This window comes from Colletotrichum aenigma (assembly GCF_013390185.1).
Source record: "Colletotrichum aenigma strain Cg56 chromosome Unknown KSG_Cg56_contig02, whole genome shotgun sequence".
Lineage (NCBI taxonomy): Eukaryota > Fungi > Ascomycota > Sordariomycetes > Glomerellales > Glomerellaceae > Colletotrichum > Colletotrichum aenigma.
Window position 1 is genome coordinate 1,285,540 of NW_023500908.1, and position 17,324 is coordinate 1,302,863.

A 17,324-nucleotide genomic window follows, 5' to 3' on the forward strand; every position below is an offset into this window, starting at 1 on the left:
TAGGCTCGCGCTATTGGGGACTGGCATTGTCCAGAGTTGGAGGCTGAGATCGCCACAACGGCCTGGACAACAAGGAAAATCAGCATCCTCAAAGAGATGCCACGCTACGTCGGTCTTATACCCGTTGTTGCTTAGCGCCCGAGTCTCGGTCGGCTCGTATGTTAACTCCAACATCGGCGAAGGACCACTTGCTCGGCAGGCAAACCTCGTCTGTCAGGTTGATACTCCGGATTCTGCACTATCTGCCAGTAGTGCGCTTCCGTACCGCGTTCCCATTGCTTCTACAACCGAACTTGCATTAACGTACAGCAGGTGCCTTCAATGGGCATGTGCAACCGTGGGCTGGACCTCTATTCGCAAGAGACTCGTCCATGAGAAGTGGCTGGACCTCTTCCAACAGCTGCTCGCCTGCAAGTGGAGGCGAGTTACCCGACTATCCATCCCGTTGGGTCGGCATGAGGCTGCTGAACCAGAGTCCCGTGTGGTCGAAGCCCATGCCACACAATCGCGCCTCCAGCTGAGGACTTGCAACCGTCGCGTTTTCCAGGTTGTCTTTGACTGTTTCAACGATGACCGTTGGACTCTTGTTCTTTCACAACGATCCAACGTCGACTCTATCGCCATTCAGCGTCGCATTTCAGGTTGGAGGACTAGGCGCCAGCCCGGCGCGCCGCAAGCCTCCTCATCCCACCATACACTGCTGGAGCTGGCGAGGGCGGCCCAGACTAACACCCGTCTTCCTCCAAGGGGCTAGCTCGGGATTTCCGTGCGAATATCGACTGCTCAAGATGGGTAGATGCTTCTCTATCACGAATGGCCGCCATGATGGCTTTCCTTCCGCCGCGCGACGTGCGCTTGTCGACGACGACTCGATCGAAACATCCCGTTGCCAAGCACGAGCGGGCCGGCTATGATTCTTCTCGAGCGTCGATACTCATCGAGAAAGCAATTAAATACCCTTGGTCATTTCCCCCCTCATCCGGGAACTTTCTTCATCACTCTCACCGACAATCATCCACTCCTCTCTTGACATATTCAAGGCGTCGCCACCCGTCTTGGCCAGTACTTGTCACTAACATAGCAGCTCTTGGCTTTTGCCCTTCATCTTCTATCCATCATGGTTTCCCTTTCGGTTCGCCAGTCTCTGGCAATCCTTCTCGCCCTTGCTTCCGACACTCTTGCCAAGGACTGGCTCAGCCCTGAGTACACCTGGCTCTATGAGTTCCCTCTTCCTATCCCTCCCCAGAAGCAGGAGAAGTTGTAGGTCTACCAATATCTCACTTCGAGTCTCTAATTCGCCTCTGACACCATGCAGCTCCGACAACCCCGTCATCAACCCGGTCACCGGCAAGAAGATGAGGTACTACGAGATCGAGATCAAGCCGATTAGCCAACAGGTGTACCCCAATCTGGGAAATGCCACTCTCTTTGGATACGACGGTGTCTCCCCCGGTCCCACCTTCATGATGGAGCGTGGCGAGGAGGCAGTAGTCCGCTTCACCAACCACCACCCGAGCATGGCCAACTCTGTCCACCTTCACGGTTCATACTCGCGCACTCCTTGGGACGGATGGGCTGAGGATGTCACCAAGCCTGGGGAGTACAAGGATTACTACTATCCCAACAACCAGGCTGCACGAACCCTTTGGTACCACGACCATGCCATCGACCACACCGCAGAGAATGCCTACTATGGCCAAGCCGGCGCTTACATTCTCCACGACCCTGCTGAGGATGGCCTTGCTCTTCCCAGCGGATATGGCATTTACGATATTCCTTTGATCCTGTCTGCGAAGCAATACAACCCTGACGGCTCCTTGTACTCTCCTGCCAGCGAGACTACCAGTCTTTACGGCGATGTCATCCATGTCAACGGACAGCCTTGGCCCTACATGAAGGTTGAGCCACGCAAGTATCGCTTCCGCCTTCTCGATGCCGCCATCTCTCGCACTTTCCTGCTTTACCTCGAGAACATGAAGGGAGAGCGCGCCGATTTCCAGGTGATCGCCTCCGACGCCGGCCTTTTGACCGGCCCCCAAAAGGTGAAGGAGCTGTATATCTCCATGGCTGAACGCTACGAGATCGTCATCGACTTCTCCAAGTTCAAGGGCGAGAACGTCACTCTTCGCAACACTCGCGGCTTTGCTGCCGATCAGGACTTCCTCCACACCGATAAGGTCATGCGTTTCGTGGTTGGTGACCAGTCTGTCGACGACAAGTCCGAAGTTCCCTCTTCCCTCCGCAACGTTCCCTTCCCCAAGGATAAGACCGGTGTTGACCAGCACTTCCGCTTTGAGCGCACTGGTGGTGACTGGCGCATCAACGGCGTTACCTTTGCCGATGTCAACAACCGCGTTCTCGCCCGCCCCAAGCGTGGCACTATCGAGGTCTGGGAGCTTGAGAACAGCTCTGGCGGCTGGTCCCACCCTATTCACATCCATCTCGTCGACTTCCGCGTTATCAAGCGTGTCAACGGCCGCGGCGCGGTGATGCCATATGAGTTCCAGGGCTTGAAGGATGTCGTCTGGCTCGGACCCGGTGAGACTGTTACCGTCGAAGCCCACTACGCCCCCTGGCCCGGTGTGTACATGTTCCACTGCCACAACCTCATTCACGAGGACCACGAAATGATGGCTGCCTTCAACGTCACCGTCCTTGAGGATCTTGGATACACCGAGGAATACTTCGTCGACCCCATGGAGAAGGAGTGGCGCGCCAAGCCGGAGACCTCCGCTGCCTACAACTACGACTCGATTAAGTCTCGCATGCAGTTCATGGCCAACTACCAGCCCTACAACAACGTCGACGAGGTCGAGAGCCGCCTGGATGCTTACTGGGCTACCAAGACCTTGTCCACCTCTACTGTCGCGGCTGCCAGCTCGACGTCCGCTGCGGTCACATCAGCTCCTGTGTCTTTCTCTCCTACTTCCACCATCACCGCCAAGGCCACCACCACAAGCAAGGCGGATGATGACAAGGGTGGAAAGAACAGCACCAAGGACAGTGGCAAGGATAGCACCAAGGACAGCGGCAAGGATAGCACCAAGGACAGCGGCAAGAAGACCACCACCACTACGAGCAAGAACAAGCGCGGTCTTCGCTTCCGCAACGCCAACATGCCGATGCCCAAGCGTACTGCCACGCCTCAGTCTTGAGATGGGCGAAGATGAACATGAGCTCTTTCCTCATTCTTTCCTTTTTCTTTTACGATCTTCACGATTTCTTCATTCTTTATAGACCATAGACTTGCGAGATACTCCCCATTTTAAGACGATTTCCTTACTTTAGGAGGCGGTGGAGATATGGCATGGCCTCGCACATTGTAATGTTACTGATTGTCTCTGAATTGAAACATGTTCACATACAAATTGAGTTACCATATGTAATTCTAATGGCTATAATGTATGTGGATTCACTGTGCCTAAAGTCACACATCACGAGCGTTCTCCTAGATTGGCGGAAATGAGCCGCTATTTCGAAATTATTGTCGTGTGGTGTGGAGCTGTCCTCAACAGGTCTCTCTGTCTCTGCCGAACGCAAATTTTGGAATCTTGGGTGCTGAAGCGCCATTGTATGTGTGTGCGTGCATTGATTGGACGTCTGGGGTGCTTCAGGATTGAGTAATCATGCTCCGGTGCCTCTGTGTTCCATGCCGAACATTTCAAAGCAGAGCAATGCGCGCCCGTGAGCGCGACCCTAGATTGGGCACTTCTTCTCGTAGACTACCAAGTAGCTTTATGTTTATCATTTTTGTAATGCTAAAGCAGGCGCTTCAAGTAACTTGGGTTGTTGTAATGAGGCAGCGTGGTAACAGCATGTTATCTACCGTCGTGTAGAAACATAATTAAACTGCTCTCAGCATGTGCAGCATCTTCATCGACATCAGGCCGGGGCGCGCTTCGATTACGTCCTTGGGGAGTGATGAAGCGTTGCGGCCCACTCAAGTCCCGCAGCTTGCAAACCATCAGGCTCATTTGATGTTACAATTATTGTGGTACAATGGTACATGGGGAAAAGGCATTTCGCTTCAAGTGGGAGTCGAGCGCTGGATGGGGAGGGGTCATGAGCGCGTGGCCAGTCTGGCAAAGTTGTACGCGCCAGTGCCATTGTTCTCGGAATGCGCAGGGAGATCGACACGAACAGAGCGTCATGAGATCATCTCAAACACAACGCCTAGTGTAGCCCGAGAAAATCTGGCTAGGTCTACTGAAGCTGGCATCGGTGGACAGAATAAATGGCCGCTGAGGAAGTACTGTTGGTACCAAAAAGCGGCCATTTTTTGTGTCCGCCGGCATGCGAGGAGAACGCATCCGTTTCCCCAGCGTTCAGCACGATTTTGCTACTGCTTGCTCGCCGTGAGCGGGTGTTGGCTTCCAAAACATGTGGAGCTTGGGCAACCTCGATTGAATTCCTTTCCGTCCTCGACGGCATACCTTGGCGTACTCCGTAATCTATGATTGTTGAAAACTGGGAGGAGGTGACGAGGGCACAGCTGCCAACGTCGGCAGACGACATGGGGTGACGTTGAGGTTCGGGGATACGCACGTTGCCCTCGACAGGCGGATTCCTTCCAGAGGATCTCTGCTAGTCCGTAATGGAAAACACGACAGTTTGGCGTTTTCTAATTCTGCAACCAATTGCGATTGCAGGAACCTCCAGGGGCGGTTTAATCTTCCACGGGTATGCGGAGTCTTTTCGTTGTACAAGACTCTGGTAGACCAAAAGGACTGTGCATGGTCTGCTTGGTCTGCATGGTTGGGCATTGCCAACCAATACCTTTTCGTCTCCTTGTGGCCACGGCACCCATGTCTGAGGGTGGTGGCGCATTTAGGCGGTGGGGCAGCAGGTAGGCTCGGATGCGCTATCATGCGCGGTACTTTCACCACCTAACCGGCGATTTGGTACGACCCCAAGGTCCCCCAAAATCGCAATTGTATAATACGGCGCGCAACCCCGCAGTCTTCGAATCGCGCAGTGGCGCAAAATGTCTTTTCATTCAGACTTCAAAGAACGGTTGTGGGCACCTCCGCTCTCATCTCAGACCAGATTTTCCGATGAAAATCTGCTCCAATACCCCGGGAGCCTAGGTTATAAGCCGGCTCCCCCCTACATCTGTGCTTCTAAAGCGAGTAAGTTCATCCAACATGTCCCCCCTTCTAGCGACTCCGCCAAACCATGGCAGTCCGATGATCCCCGGAATCATCATGGGGACCTTTCCATCACTAGTTCAAGACCAACCTAACATAATGCAGGCTCCGAATCATCACATTCGACACACGTGACAAAGCACAACACGTGACTGGGAACAACCGTTGTTTTGCCGACCAACAACAGCCCGGCGAACCGTTTTCGTCCGCGACGAGGCAGCCAACCGCCTACTCACCAACACCCAACAACGACGGCTTACTTCACCCGATTCTGCCTTGTCAGCTGTTGAGGCCCGACGAAAAATGCCTCAACCCAGGCATCCCGAGCACTTCCGACCCCTCCCAAGCCGGGCGCAAAACCCCAGCCAGGCGGCCTCCTGGACGCGTCACTCTCATGCAGTCATGATCCCATGATATCGCAGCAGGCTCTTCACTGGACCATGTTTCTTCTCGCCAAGATGGACTGCATGAATACGAGATTCTTCGCAACATGGAAGAGAAGTCACCCTCAGGTCACTTCCACACTCCGTGTTGGCGACAGGCTTGCTCTCAACTTTGGCCGACTTGGCATCCGCCTTCAGAGCAAGACCGAGGAATCAATTTGCCCGAGAAACGGAGCATCATCCAGCACAATCATAGCCCACTGGAGCAGTCCAGTTTCGCCGGGCGTAAGGCAGCTACCAAGGCGGCCTCGGAATGCCGTATACTCTCGCCCCAGGCGTGAGTCCGGAGCTTTTGCTCAAGTCCCTCCGTTAACGAGTTCACGATGAGTGCTATCGTGCGTACCGGTGAGTTGAGAATTCTTCACGATGGTTCCGGTTCCGGTTGAGTTCATCGGAAAGCTTCCCGGGCGAAGGCGGCAACAAGAGCCTCCGGGACCGTTGTTAGCGGTATTTGAGCTTCAACACGGAAGCTGGTCCGGTCATGGCCATGCCCGGGTCCCGTCTCCACGGGATCAAACGGCGCTCAGTCTCTATGTTGAAACTGCGCCATGGGCTTATGAATGCTATACCGGCCTATTCAGAGGCATGTCAGTATGACTAACGTCCAGTTCGAACCTACTAACAGTGGTCCATCAACCCGGCCAACGTCTAAGCCTTATCTGTCACGGATGATTATCGGAGTTTTCGATGACACTTCTCATTGGCCCGGTAGCAGACCCCTCTCCCTGGTCAACATTTCCTCGCCAAGGGACCGGCGCTCGCTCGAGCCCATGTCGGCGCTGTGTTGTGTTACAACAACCTCTCACCCCGAGCTGCCTTCAGAAGCAGTTTGAATCTGGAAAAAGGTCCAGCTCGCCATACCCATTGGCTGTTGACAGTGCTGAACTTTGGAATTTGCGGCCGCCGCAGTACCGTGACGCTACGGGCGGGGTTCTGTGGGCGATCGGGCTTTTCCCCTCAACATGGTACAAACGGGCTTTGGAACAATGTTGTCAAGAGAAGTAGCGGAAGCGTGGTTGGTTCAGTTTCTGGTGGTCTTGTTGTGACAATCCGCACTTTTTGCCAATCTCCAATTTCCTTGTCGGTATAAAACAGATTCTTCAGAGTTGATCATCAATCCCAACCCATATCTTGACTTATCATCACCCGAGCAATTACTTCTGAGCTCAACAGGCTCGTTGACGCAACCGAATACTGAGTTTGCGCCTACGCCGTGTGAAAATCACAGCGAATCTTCCAGAGATCTTGAATCTACTGAGACGCCATGACTTCATCCAACCAAACCAACTACCACGGGTTTGTTGTCCATCCCACTCGGCTCACGAAGATAGCGAGCTAGCTAACAGATGGTCTGCAGAGAAACCTCGTCGAGACCGTCTCATAAGTACTCCTCCAAAGACTCCCGCAAGACCCAGGCGAAGCGCCGGCAAACCATGTTCGAGGGTCACCCCGATGGCAACATGCATCGTGTTTCGGGCCAAGGCTCGAATGCCGAATCAAGCAAGTCTCAACATAAGAAACTCATTGAGAGCAAGATCGCGAACTTCGACAAGCACTTCGGTAGCAAGCCGTAGGTTTGTTGCGGAGCATCTAGTACGGCTGTTCGCTAAGACTCGTTGTCCTTGGCAGTTTGTGAGGCTCAAGGTTGTCATCATGTCATCCGGCCTAATCGAAGCATCGAGCATGGATCAAGCTTCGTCGGGACTTCCTGCACATGTTGGCTACGGTAGATAATGGTGTTCTGGGGTCATAGAATCTTGCAAGGAAAGGGTCATCGGGAGTTTGGAGTTGGTCGGCAGGTGGGAACCGGCGTCACAAGCGGCAAGAAAGCCATTTCGTTCGAGCCTGGTGTTTGTGAATCCCCAGCTTAGAGCCTGCCGAATTTGAAAGACATACTGAATTGGGCATGTTTGTATCGGGACTTTGTAAACACTCGTATTCGTGGTTATGCAATTGACACCAATGCTGCCGGGCGCGCGCCGATGCCGACACGGCGTTCGATCGGTAATGTGGTTCTTTCGACCGGGTCGGCCGCGACCAACCACGGTGGTTGAGAGAGAATTGGTGGCAACCCGTGGGACCCTACCTTACCTAGCATCCCCCGAAGAAACTCTAACTCGGGGGCTTTCGAGAGCTCACAGGGCTCAGATCTAGGCTACCTGTGGCGCAGTCTACCTTTACGTAGTCCATGCAGTTTTGCTACGTTTGATGTCGAATAATTTCCCGGTGGATGCGCTGGCCTGGTCACCTGGAAAATTAGGTAGGGATCTGCCTTCCGCACCTCCAGTGCCGCCGTATGACCCAAGCGGCCAAACTAAGCCATTCCCCCCCTCCGCCAACAGCCCTCCAAGAGGCCGAGTGGAAGAGTGACAAGCCAAAATCCAGCAGCGCGCTGCCTCGTCCAGAAGCTTTAGACGCTTGGTATCATGAAATGTCCGGATCCTGGGGTCATCGTATGATGCATCTGAACTGGCGATTGACTGCAAATGCTCAAGCGTTTGGATTTGCTGCTCAATTAAGTGACGTTTGTACGGGATAGAGGCGAGGCATGCAGTGACGCAGTGAAGCAAAATGTGCCTCGGCTCTCTCGCTTTCATTCGACAATGGTTAATAAGTCTTTCGGGTCAGGACCGCACCTCGTCCCGTCTTGGCGAGTCGAGGATTCTTTATTCAATATGAAATGATGGGAGACCAATAAAACTTTCTCAGATAATGCAAATATTTGGGATGCTAAGCACCATCTGGCGCACGCTGGGTGGATTTGGGCACATCGACGACGGGGGTTACCCGCCGTGACTACCGGACGCAGCGCACCGCACTGAATCTCACGAGCAGCATCATCCTCTTTATTTAATGCATGGGCTGCTGGTTACATACGAGTGCCTGGGCGGGGTCCCCGGCCTGCTAGATTTCGCTGCAGACCAATGGAATCTCACTGGCAAAGTAGACATTCCATGGCAGAATTGCTTCTTCGAATGCAGTACGTACAATAGCGGCCGCATCTTGCACCCACATTTTCTGTATCAGCCGAATTGAATTCAGGATACATATGCATGTAACGGGCTGGCAATCTCCTTTTCCACTTCCTGGCGACGTGCGGCATTACATAAATACTAACCCGCGATCTGGGCAGCCCATCCGAATAGTGATCTTTTGTAGGACACCTTATTCCTGATGTGCTGCATGCTCTAATTCGGAAGAAAATGTCAGCTCCTACGAACGCAACTGACAATCTGACTTTTGTCAATGCTCCGATCAGTACTTTCCACCGATTTCGAGACCTACCTGTCGACGTCCGTATTTTGATCTGGAAGATATTCTACCTTACCCCGCGAGCGTTCATTGCCAAGCTCGAAAGATGGAGTCCGCCACGACGGTTGCCCCTTTCTGATCGCGATTACGCGCACATTGGTTTGGAAATTGACTTTCTCGACCGATTCATGATTTGGACATTCAAGCATGCAAATGAGGCGACATGGCTATACTACAGATCCATCGACAATGACATCGATCGCTTGTCGAGGTCTGTCGCTCATTCGCTGCGCCCTCCTTTTTGGGTCCCAGCATGGCATAGAAGGCTAGTCCGCAATCGATATTTCTACACGACCCTTCCTCCCGGAAAGAACCCTAAAACGCCAATGCCTAAGATCCATCACATTAATTGGAACGTGGATCTGATCTGTCTATCCGAAGAAGACGTCCAAGGAAGCAATTCGACGCTGTCCAGCTGGTGGACGCTTGTGCGGCATCTCGCAATTTCCCCAGCAATCGAGGACTTCCCTTACCTGAAGTTCCACATCACTACGGAAAACATGTTCTTATGGTCGAACAAGAGCACGTTCAGAGGGCTGAAAAGCCTACGACACTTACATCCAACACGATCCGAATCAGAAACTCTCAGCGAAGGAGCTCACTTTCAAACAAGATACCTGTTAAGAGACTCACCACATACACCTCCTGAGTGGAAGGAAATGGATTACTATCAAGCATTTTGGCCTCCTGACAATATGGAGATACCGCCACAGCCATCATGGAGCAAGTTCCTTCGTAGGCTGCAGAGCCACCCCGACCAAATCGAAGGCATATCCATAGAGGAGTTATCTAGGATCTCCGCGGATGACGAAGTGGCGGGTGCGAGAGAATTCTTTCGCGGTATGGTCCAGATGATGTAAAGTCCGCAGTTTCAACATGTGGTCAGCTTGCGAGTCGGTTCGTGTGGAGTTACAGCTTACATAGGAAAAGAGCAATTTAGTCTTAGACTGAAAGGCATGGCTTTAGGCATATTTCCTTAGAATGATAATCCACTGCTCCTAGACCGATATTCATGGTTATCAGTGTACTGACTTGGGATCCACCTTGGGGGGCTCGTATCATGTATGTTGGAAACGATGGACATGGTCGTTGGGTTGGCAATCAGACCATCATTCTGACTCGCTGACTATGCCTGATTTGAACCGTTTCGTCACTCTGTCCGAGATCTATATGCATCATGGCTGGGTCAGCAACAGCGGCCGGCAGCAGACTCACGAGTCTAATGAACTTCAAAAACTACACTTCATATCACGCAGAAAGGATCAATATGCAAGGTGAATTGAAATGTAAGTCAAAATTGGGTTCGTGTGAACGCTGAATGATGACATCCTGATGAACATTCAACTCCTGGGCTCACCAAGTCACACATACTACGGTACCTAAATGACACGCATCTTCAATTATATTAGGCAGAACGAGTTGCTGACACTGACGTTCTCAAAGTCAAAGTCTTTTCATCGGACGCAGATTGTATAGTGCAGTTTGTCCATGTTCCTCTGAGGTTTGTCATTGTGTCGACAAAGATTGTGAACCATATGACACATATCATATCAGAATAATCTGAGTCATAGTCTTGACAAAATACCATTAGTATCCAGCATAGATAGATGATGGCGCGAAATCTCCTTGATAGAGGAGCATCCAGCAAGCGCCATAGTCGTCCTCAACTCTTGCTCCAGAATGTCGACTGCCAGCTTGACTCCCTGTTCCCCATTGTACTATGGTATTGCATGTGAGTTAAATATGCTCATCACACGTTTGTGCATCTAGGGGCGTTCTTACCGCAAGACCCCAAATGGGAATCCGCCCCACAAAGCAACAGTCGGCCCCAAGAGCTAAGGCTTTGAAAATATCAGACCCGCGGCGGATTCCACCGTCAATTCCGATCTTGATTTTGCCTTTGGCAGCTTCGGCACATTCGGGTAGCACGTCGATAGTCGCAGCGGCGCCATCCAGCTGTCTCCCACCGTGATTGGAAACGATGATTCCATCGAGCCCGTATTTAATAGCAAGTAGCACATCCTCGCTGCAGTATACTGTGATAGGCTTCAATTAGTTTTGTATCTGTTGAGAAATCTCACATGTACCTACTGCCTTTGAGCCAAAGCTCGAGTGTGGTGTGAGACTTCACCCAGGGGATGATCGACTCCCAAGAATTGCTAGCATCCCGCCCAGGATTATGATGCGAACGAACGCCTCCCAGATTTGGCAAACGCAGATTATCTGGTAGGGCTAGCTTGTTCCTGGTTTCGTTCAGACGCCGGCCAAGGACAGGTGCATCAACTGTCAGTATGAGCGCTCTATAACCCGCCTCTGTTCGGTGTTAGCTGTTGGACATGAATCCCTTGATCAGCTAGGCCCAAAAGATTGCTTACTCTCTGCCCGCTTCATCAAATCCAGTGGGACCGAGCGGTCTTTTGTGACGCTCAGTTGGAACATGTAAGGATTCGAGCTTTCTCCCTTCTCTTCTATTACATCCTCAAGCGAGGTGGTTGCATAGGTTGAAAGTCCCATAGGGATACTTTTGGCTGCGGCCGCTCTTGACGTGCCCTTCTCTGCTTCATGATGAGCAAGTCCGTGCATAGCAGCGGGTGCGAAAGCGAGCGGGAGAGCAATTTCAGATCCCAGCATAGTAATCCTCGTGTCTACTGAGGCTACATCGACGAGAATGCGTTGACGGATTTTGTACTTGTCGAAAGCATGCTCGTTATCTCTGAGCCTACGTACCCGTTAGTGATTGAGACTGCCAAGAGGGAAAAATTGGCAATACGTGATCATATCCATCGCTCCTTCATTGAAGTACTCTGAAGCTCATGTTAGCAGGTTCCAAAAACACGCAGCAGTTAATTCCTTGAATCCATACCTCGGGCTGTCTTGTCCAGCTTAGCGGAAGCTACTCGCTTCAGCTCCGAGATGGTGAGGACTTCTTGTGATGGTGAGTTCGCCATGACGGAATTGTGTGACGCGTGTATCGTGTCCTTGCTTCAATCGAAAGTTGATATCGAGAACGGATAGCGCAAGTTCGTACACCTGCGGTCCGTTGCTATCAATCATCATCTTAGTGGAGGCCACAAACCTCGCACACCTCTCAGCAAGTACTATTTAACCTATCCAATAAGATTACTTGCCCCGGAAATAACGGGTTCCCAGTTGTTGAGGGCAAGGTGAGGCCATCATGTCGGGTCAACCCGAGTATTCATATCAGACGACGCCACCCTGATAAGCGTGCAGATCAGTGCCAGTCGGGTCGACCCGAGTTGCTTTACACACACATGCCACCAAACGGAACGACCCGCTGTGTCCGTAGCAAAGCGGCTCTCAGTTTCCGATTACAATCGACCGTTGGGTCTGGTTGCGTTGTGCTCAATCTGCTATGTTGGCGAGGTGACTTGTCAGCATGTGGTGAGCAAATTGGGCCATCCCATCTAAGCAGCTGGATCTTATGAGCATAGGAGTAGTCTAATAAAATGGGATTGGGATTGATGAATATGCTTCTGAAACCCACGGGCCTCTTCTTGGTCCTAGTCCAACGCGCTTGGGGCTGTCAATCCTCCTACTGCGTCCGATCGTGTCCAAGATGAACACCAATGGCAATCACAAGTCATGGGACGTTCCCGTAGACTTTGCTCGGAGGATGAAGGTGATTTGCATCGGTGCAGGAATGTCCGGGATCCTATGCGGGATACGATTCAAACAAAGAATTCCGAATTTGGACCTGGTCATCTATGAGAAGAACTCCGAGGTAGGCGGTGTTTGGCTTGAGAACAGGTAAGCGATTTCTTCCCCCCTCTAATAGCGATTTGACCATTGACAGAATCAGGTATCCTGGAGTTACATGTGGTAAGCTCAATTCTTGAATGCCCCTTGATGCATTGAGTCTGACTGCTACGCCTGGTGTCATCATATGTGCCGTCCGTGAGTTCTGTCACTTGGCAAATGCCACCAAAATGGGCATCCACCAACCATTTGTAGGTCTCATTTCAGTACACCTTCGAGAATAATCCCAACTGGTCTCACTTCTTCTCACCTGGACCTGAGATCGGTCGCTACTTCCAAAGCGTGGCAGAGAAGTACGGCATGAAATCATTGGTCAAGTTTCAACACGCCTTCAAGTCCGCCCGATGGCTCGAAGACGAGGGTCAGTGGGAGGTGACCTTAGTGAACATGACCGATGGCACTGAGTTTAGAGATTATTGCAATGTCTTTGTCAAGGCAACAGGCAATCTTAATAAGTGGATGTGGCCCAAGATTGATGGATTGCATACGTTTCGGGGGCCATTGATTCACAGCGCCAACTGGGACGAAAGTTTCGATCCAAAGGGAAAGCGGGTTGCAGTGGTTGGGTACGGGGCTACAGCCGTGCAGCTTGTCCCAGCCATCTTACCCGAGGTGCAGCATATGGATCACTATGTGAGGGGACAGGCTTGGATCTCGCCAGCCGGCTATGTTGCTGCTGATCCGAGAAAGACTACTTCTGACATTCATAACTGTAAGTATTGGAAATTTGTTGATGTTGAAATGGGTGAATTGCTAACACTGAGAGCAGTCCCTTTTCCACCCGAAGAGCAAGAGCGATTTGAGAAGTACCCAGTGGAGTACCTCAACTACCGGCACCAGGTTGAAAACTTCGTCAACAAGTTTCAGCTTGTCCATTGGGTTGGATCAGACATGAACAAAAGCTTTTCGAAAGCCACGGAAGACTCGATGTTGCGCAGACTGGCAACGAGACCAGATATATTTGACGCCCTGAAGCCAACGTACCCGGTTCTCTGTCGCCGGGTTTCCCCAGGACCAAGATACCTCGAAGCTCTGACAGAGCCCAATCTGAACTTCATTCCCCAAGGAATCAGGAAGGTCACCGAAACTGGGATAGTGGACGATATAGGAGTTTACAGAGAGGTCGATGCTATCATCTGTGCTACTGGATTCGACACATCATTGTCGCTCAAGGAAACCCCAAATTTTGGCAGAGGCGGAGTATCGCTCGACGACTTGTGGGAAGAAGAGCCCGGCGCTTACATGTCAATGTGTCCGCCGGAAATGCCCAATTGCTTCTTCTTTGTTGGCCCGAATGGCGCTCCTGGTGCGGGGTCAACAATCCAGATGAGTGAGGTGACTTGCGAGTACATGATCAAGTGTATCCTGAAGCTGCAGCGCGAGAACCTGAAGTACATGGTTCCAAAGTGAGTTGTGCCTGCCTTTGAAGCTCGGACAAGAATCGAGTGGGTATTGACAATTTCGAAACAGGATCTCGGCTGTCAATGCCTCTATGAAGCAGGTTGACTGGTATTTTGAGAAGACGACTTTTGCCTTCACAGTAAGCAAATTTGCTCTTGGAATCAGTCCCGGATATATTAATAACGAACAACCAGTGCAATAGTTGGGCCAAGAGAACATCCAATGGCCGGATGTTGGGCTACTGGCCTGGATCTGCTGTTCACCAACGTGCCACATTGATGCATCCTAGGTTTGAGGACTTTGAGTACGTTTCAAATGACGAAGACGAGAGTGATAGTCTTGCGTGGATGGGGAACGGCATGATCATGGCGCAAAAGATGGATACCTCCACAACTGGATATCTTGATCTGGTGGATAAGCCTCCCGTAATCGGCAAGCCAGCTGTCAGCCTCCCCCGGAACGACCACGAAGATGTGAGGGGTAGGGGTCTAGATAATTTTGTCGAGCCGGTGAAAGGTCAAATCCGTGTAGAAAACTGATGATGATGATGATAGACGGGACGGTGATGGTTGCTAGGAGTGCGTTAGTAGCAAATAGCACCTCTTCTATCAAGAGCTGAGTGCACTGGGTGATTTGGCAGATCGCTTCATTTATCCATTGTTAACAATAACTCCATTCCAAGGCAATTTCACCCAAGGGAACGCGGGGAAGAAATGCCAGTGACATGCTTCGTCGTTTACCCGAAGTCCCTTATCGCAGGCTACTGGTCGCAGTAAGTGCGGGGGAGGTCATTCTAACAGGGATATGAGATACTGATGCATGCACCTGATCCACCACTGTGCATCCTTTATCTTACTAGCTAGAACGACTGATAGCCGCGGACAATGACATCCTGCTCTCTTATCACCCCTGTTGGGGAGCATCTCCATTTTCAACAACCGCAGCAACTGTCTGAACTCCAGTCAATATGTCTCCATCTCCGTCAATCACAGTGCGGACCCATGCCAAACGAGCACGAGTCGCCTGCATTGCTTGCCAGCAGAAGAAGCAAAAGGTGAGCCTACGTAGTATGGTAACTTCTCTGCGCATGTCGTGAACTCACAATATCCCTTGTCTAGTGTGATGGCCGGGCACCTTCGTGTGGAAATTGTGTGAAAGGCTCAAGAAGTGAGTTGTGAACACAGCCCTTAACTTGTGGTCTGAACTTGGCTGATGCACAATCAACAGCCTGCATCATCGAAGACCCCTCTACCAAACGACAGTATCCTCGAGGATATGTCGAGGCACTGGAGGAGCGTGTGGCTCGTCTCGAAGCATCGCTCTCGGTCGAAGACGGAGACTTTGACAGCATAGACCATGATTTCAACCGCCCACACAAGCACACCCAGCAACCCCAAGAAGTACCTGTGTCCATCGTAGCATCGATCGACGCAAACGCTCAAGATAGGTGTGTACCCAATGGCATAGCGGATGCGGTTTGTTTCTAATGTGTGCTAGCCTGCAGAATGAGTCAGCCAACAATAATGGCGAGACCCTGAAAGAGCTGAGCGAGGGCTCATCTGTGCTAGATCTCCTTTGCCTTCGAGCTGCTGGTGGAGAGCCTCACTACTTCGGGTCCTCCTCCGCATTCTCATTTACAAAACTATTTACTGCCCGTCTGAGAGGAGCGCAGGTGCGAGGTCCTGGTATGACTCTCGGGGGCGTCTCCAATTCCTTCGTCCAAAGTCGACCACGTGCGGTGCCGGCACCCATGCCGGGCAGAGAGGTAGCCCGGATATTGACAAGTTCCTATTTCGACAACGTCCACCCACAGTATCCGTTTCTGCATAGGCCGACGTACACCGAATATGAAGATGCTGTTATGACAGCCTGCGAGAACGGGCTTACTACCGACCCTCTGAAAGCGTTCTTCGTGTTTATGGTTACCGCAGTGGGTGCTCTCGCGGTGCCCTTCGCCGGCGCACCCCTCCCGGAGAGTCTCTATACGGCCGCTGAAGATCTCTTCGAACATGTCTTGCAGCTCAATAGTCTGGAAACGATACAGGCACTGCTTTGCTGTGCCATGTACTCTCTGCGGTCGCCCATAGGAGTTTCCATCTGGACGTTGTCGGGGTTAGCCGTCCGCCAGTGTGTTGAGCTGGGGCTTCACCGAGATATCCCATGGTCAAAAGTCGAGTCAAACACACTCAAAACTGAGGTACGACGCCGCGTCTTTTGGTGCTCCTACAACCTTGACAGGGCATGTGCTATTACTTTGGGACGACCTGTGTCTATTACCGACGAAGACATTGATGTCGGTCTCTTTTTGGACATCGACGACGAGAATATCACGCCGACTGGGTTGCTAGCTCAAGCGCGTACATCAAATTTAGAGCCGGCAACAGTGGTCTCTTCCGCCCTCCATACGATTCGCCTACGATGTATATGGGCGCGCATGCAACGCACCATTTATCGAGAAACACATAGTGTGGCCCCGCATCGTAACTCCTCTTCGACGCAAAAGTTCAAAGACGAGCTTCGCGCGTGGATGGACGCCGCCCCAGAGCAACTTGTGGAGGGCTGTGCAGCAAACAACGCATTCGGTAGCCCCGAGTGGTACAAACTCATGTATCACCACTCGATCCTACTTCTCCACAGAAGGCGCTTGGTCGTACGTCAACGGTCATCTCACGATCAAAGCCGGTGGGCAGCGCCTGAGTGCGATGATGCATCGGTGTATCTAGACTGCGCATCTTCCTCACAAGCCATCTGCGAGCTTTATCGCACGCTATACCTGAGTCAAAGATTGAATGATACATGGGGTGCGCTGCATGTTCTATTCCTTGCTGGGTTGACCTACGTCCGCTGTCTGTGGAACAGTCCAGAGACACGGAATACCATACGACGAGATATCGTGTCTTCAACGTGCACTTCTTGCATGATAGTTCTTGCCGTAATGTCGGAGCGATGGGATGCGGTGGCGCCATATCGGGACACATTTGAAGCGTTGTCAAATGCTACACAAGCCATGCTGGTGGACTTGGAGACTGCGTCATGCATGCCAAGCGGGCCTGTGTTGTCGTCTTTACAGGCCGACCAAGTCTCCAATTACTTTGCTGGCATGGCTGATATTGGCATGTGCTCATCTGTCGAGCAGCTTCTGATGGACATGATCACGGTGGAATATTAGTGATTTCTTGTCCTTTAGCTATCTGAATTATTGTACAAGCCCTAGGAGAGGTTGTGTCTTCAAATAAACCCAGTG

The 17,324-nt window shown here is 51.7% G+C and overlaps 3 protein-coding genes across 3 annotated transcripts; 2 read left to right on the plus strand and 1 right to left on the minus strand.

Moving 5' to 3' along the window:
• Positions 1–1,117: 1,117 nt before the first annotated feature.
• On the plus strand, positions 1,118–3,155 carry BLRO-2 (Bilirubin oxidase; the record flags this gene model as incomplete). Its single annotated transcript, XM_037317619.1, has 2 exons — positions 1,118–1,260; positions 1,316–3,155. The coding sequence occupies 2 exons, from the start codon at positions 1,118–1,120 to the stop codon at positions 3,153–3,155; spliced, it is 1,983 nt and encodes a 660-aa protein (XP_037184222.1).
• Positions 3,156–10,467: 7,312 nt separating this feature from the next.
• Positions 10,468–11,850, minus strand: FUB8-6 (Oxidase FUB9; the record flags this gene model as incomplete). Its single annotated transcript, XM_037317620.1, has 6 exons — positions 10,468–10,620; positions 10,685–10,938; positions 10,994–11,215; positions 11,278–11,621; positions 11,673–11,706; positions 11,766–11,850. The coding sequence occupies 6 exons, from the start codon at positions 11,848–11,850 to the stop codon at positions 10,468–10,470; spliced, it is 1,092 nt and encodes a 363-aa protein (XP_037184223.1).
• A 629-nt stretch (positions 11,851–12,479) lies between these two features.
• On the plus strand, positions 12,480–17,249 carry moxY-3 (FAD-binding monooxygenase moxY; the record flags this gene model as incomplete). The annotated part of the gene is made up of 7 exons (XM_037317621.1): positions 12,480–12,644; positions 12,875–13,391; positions 13,449–14,085; positions 14,150–14,219; positions 14,275–14,560; positions 15,308–15,527; positions 15,578–17,249. 7 exons carry the CDS (start codon positions 12,480–12,482, stop codon positions 17,247–17,249), a joined length of 3,567 nt encoding a protein of 1,188 aa, XP_037184224.1.
• Positions 17,250–17,324: the final 75 nt, after the last annotated feature.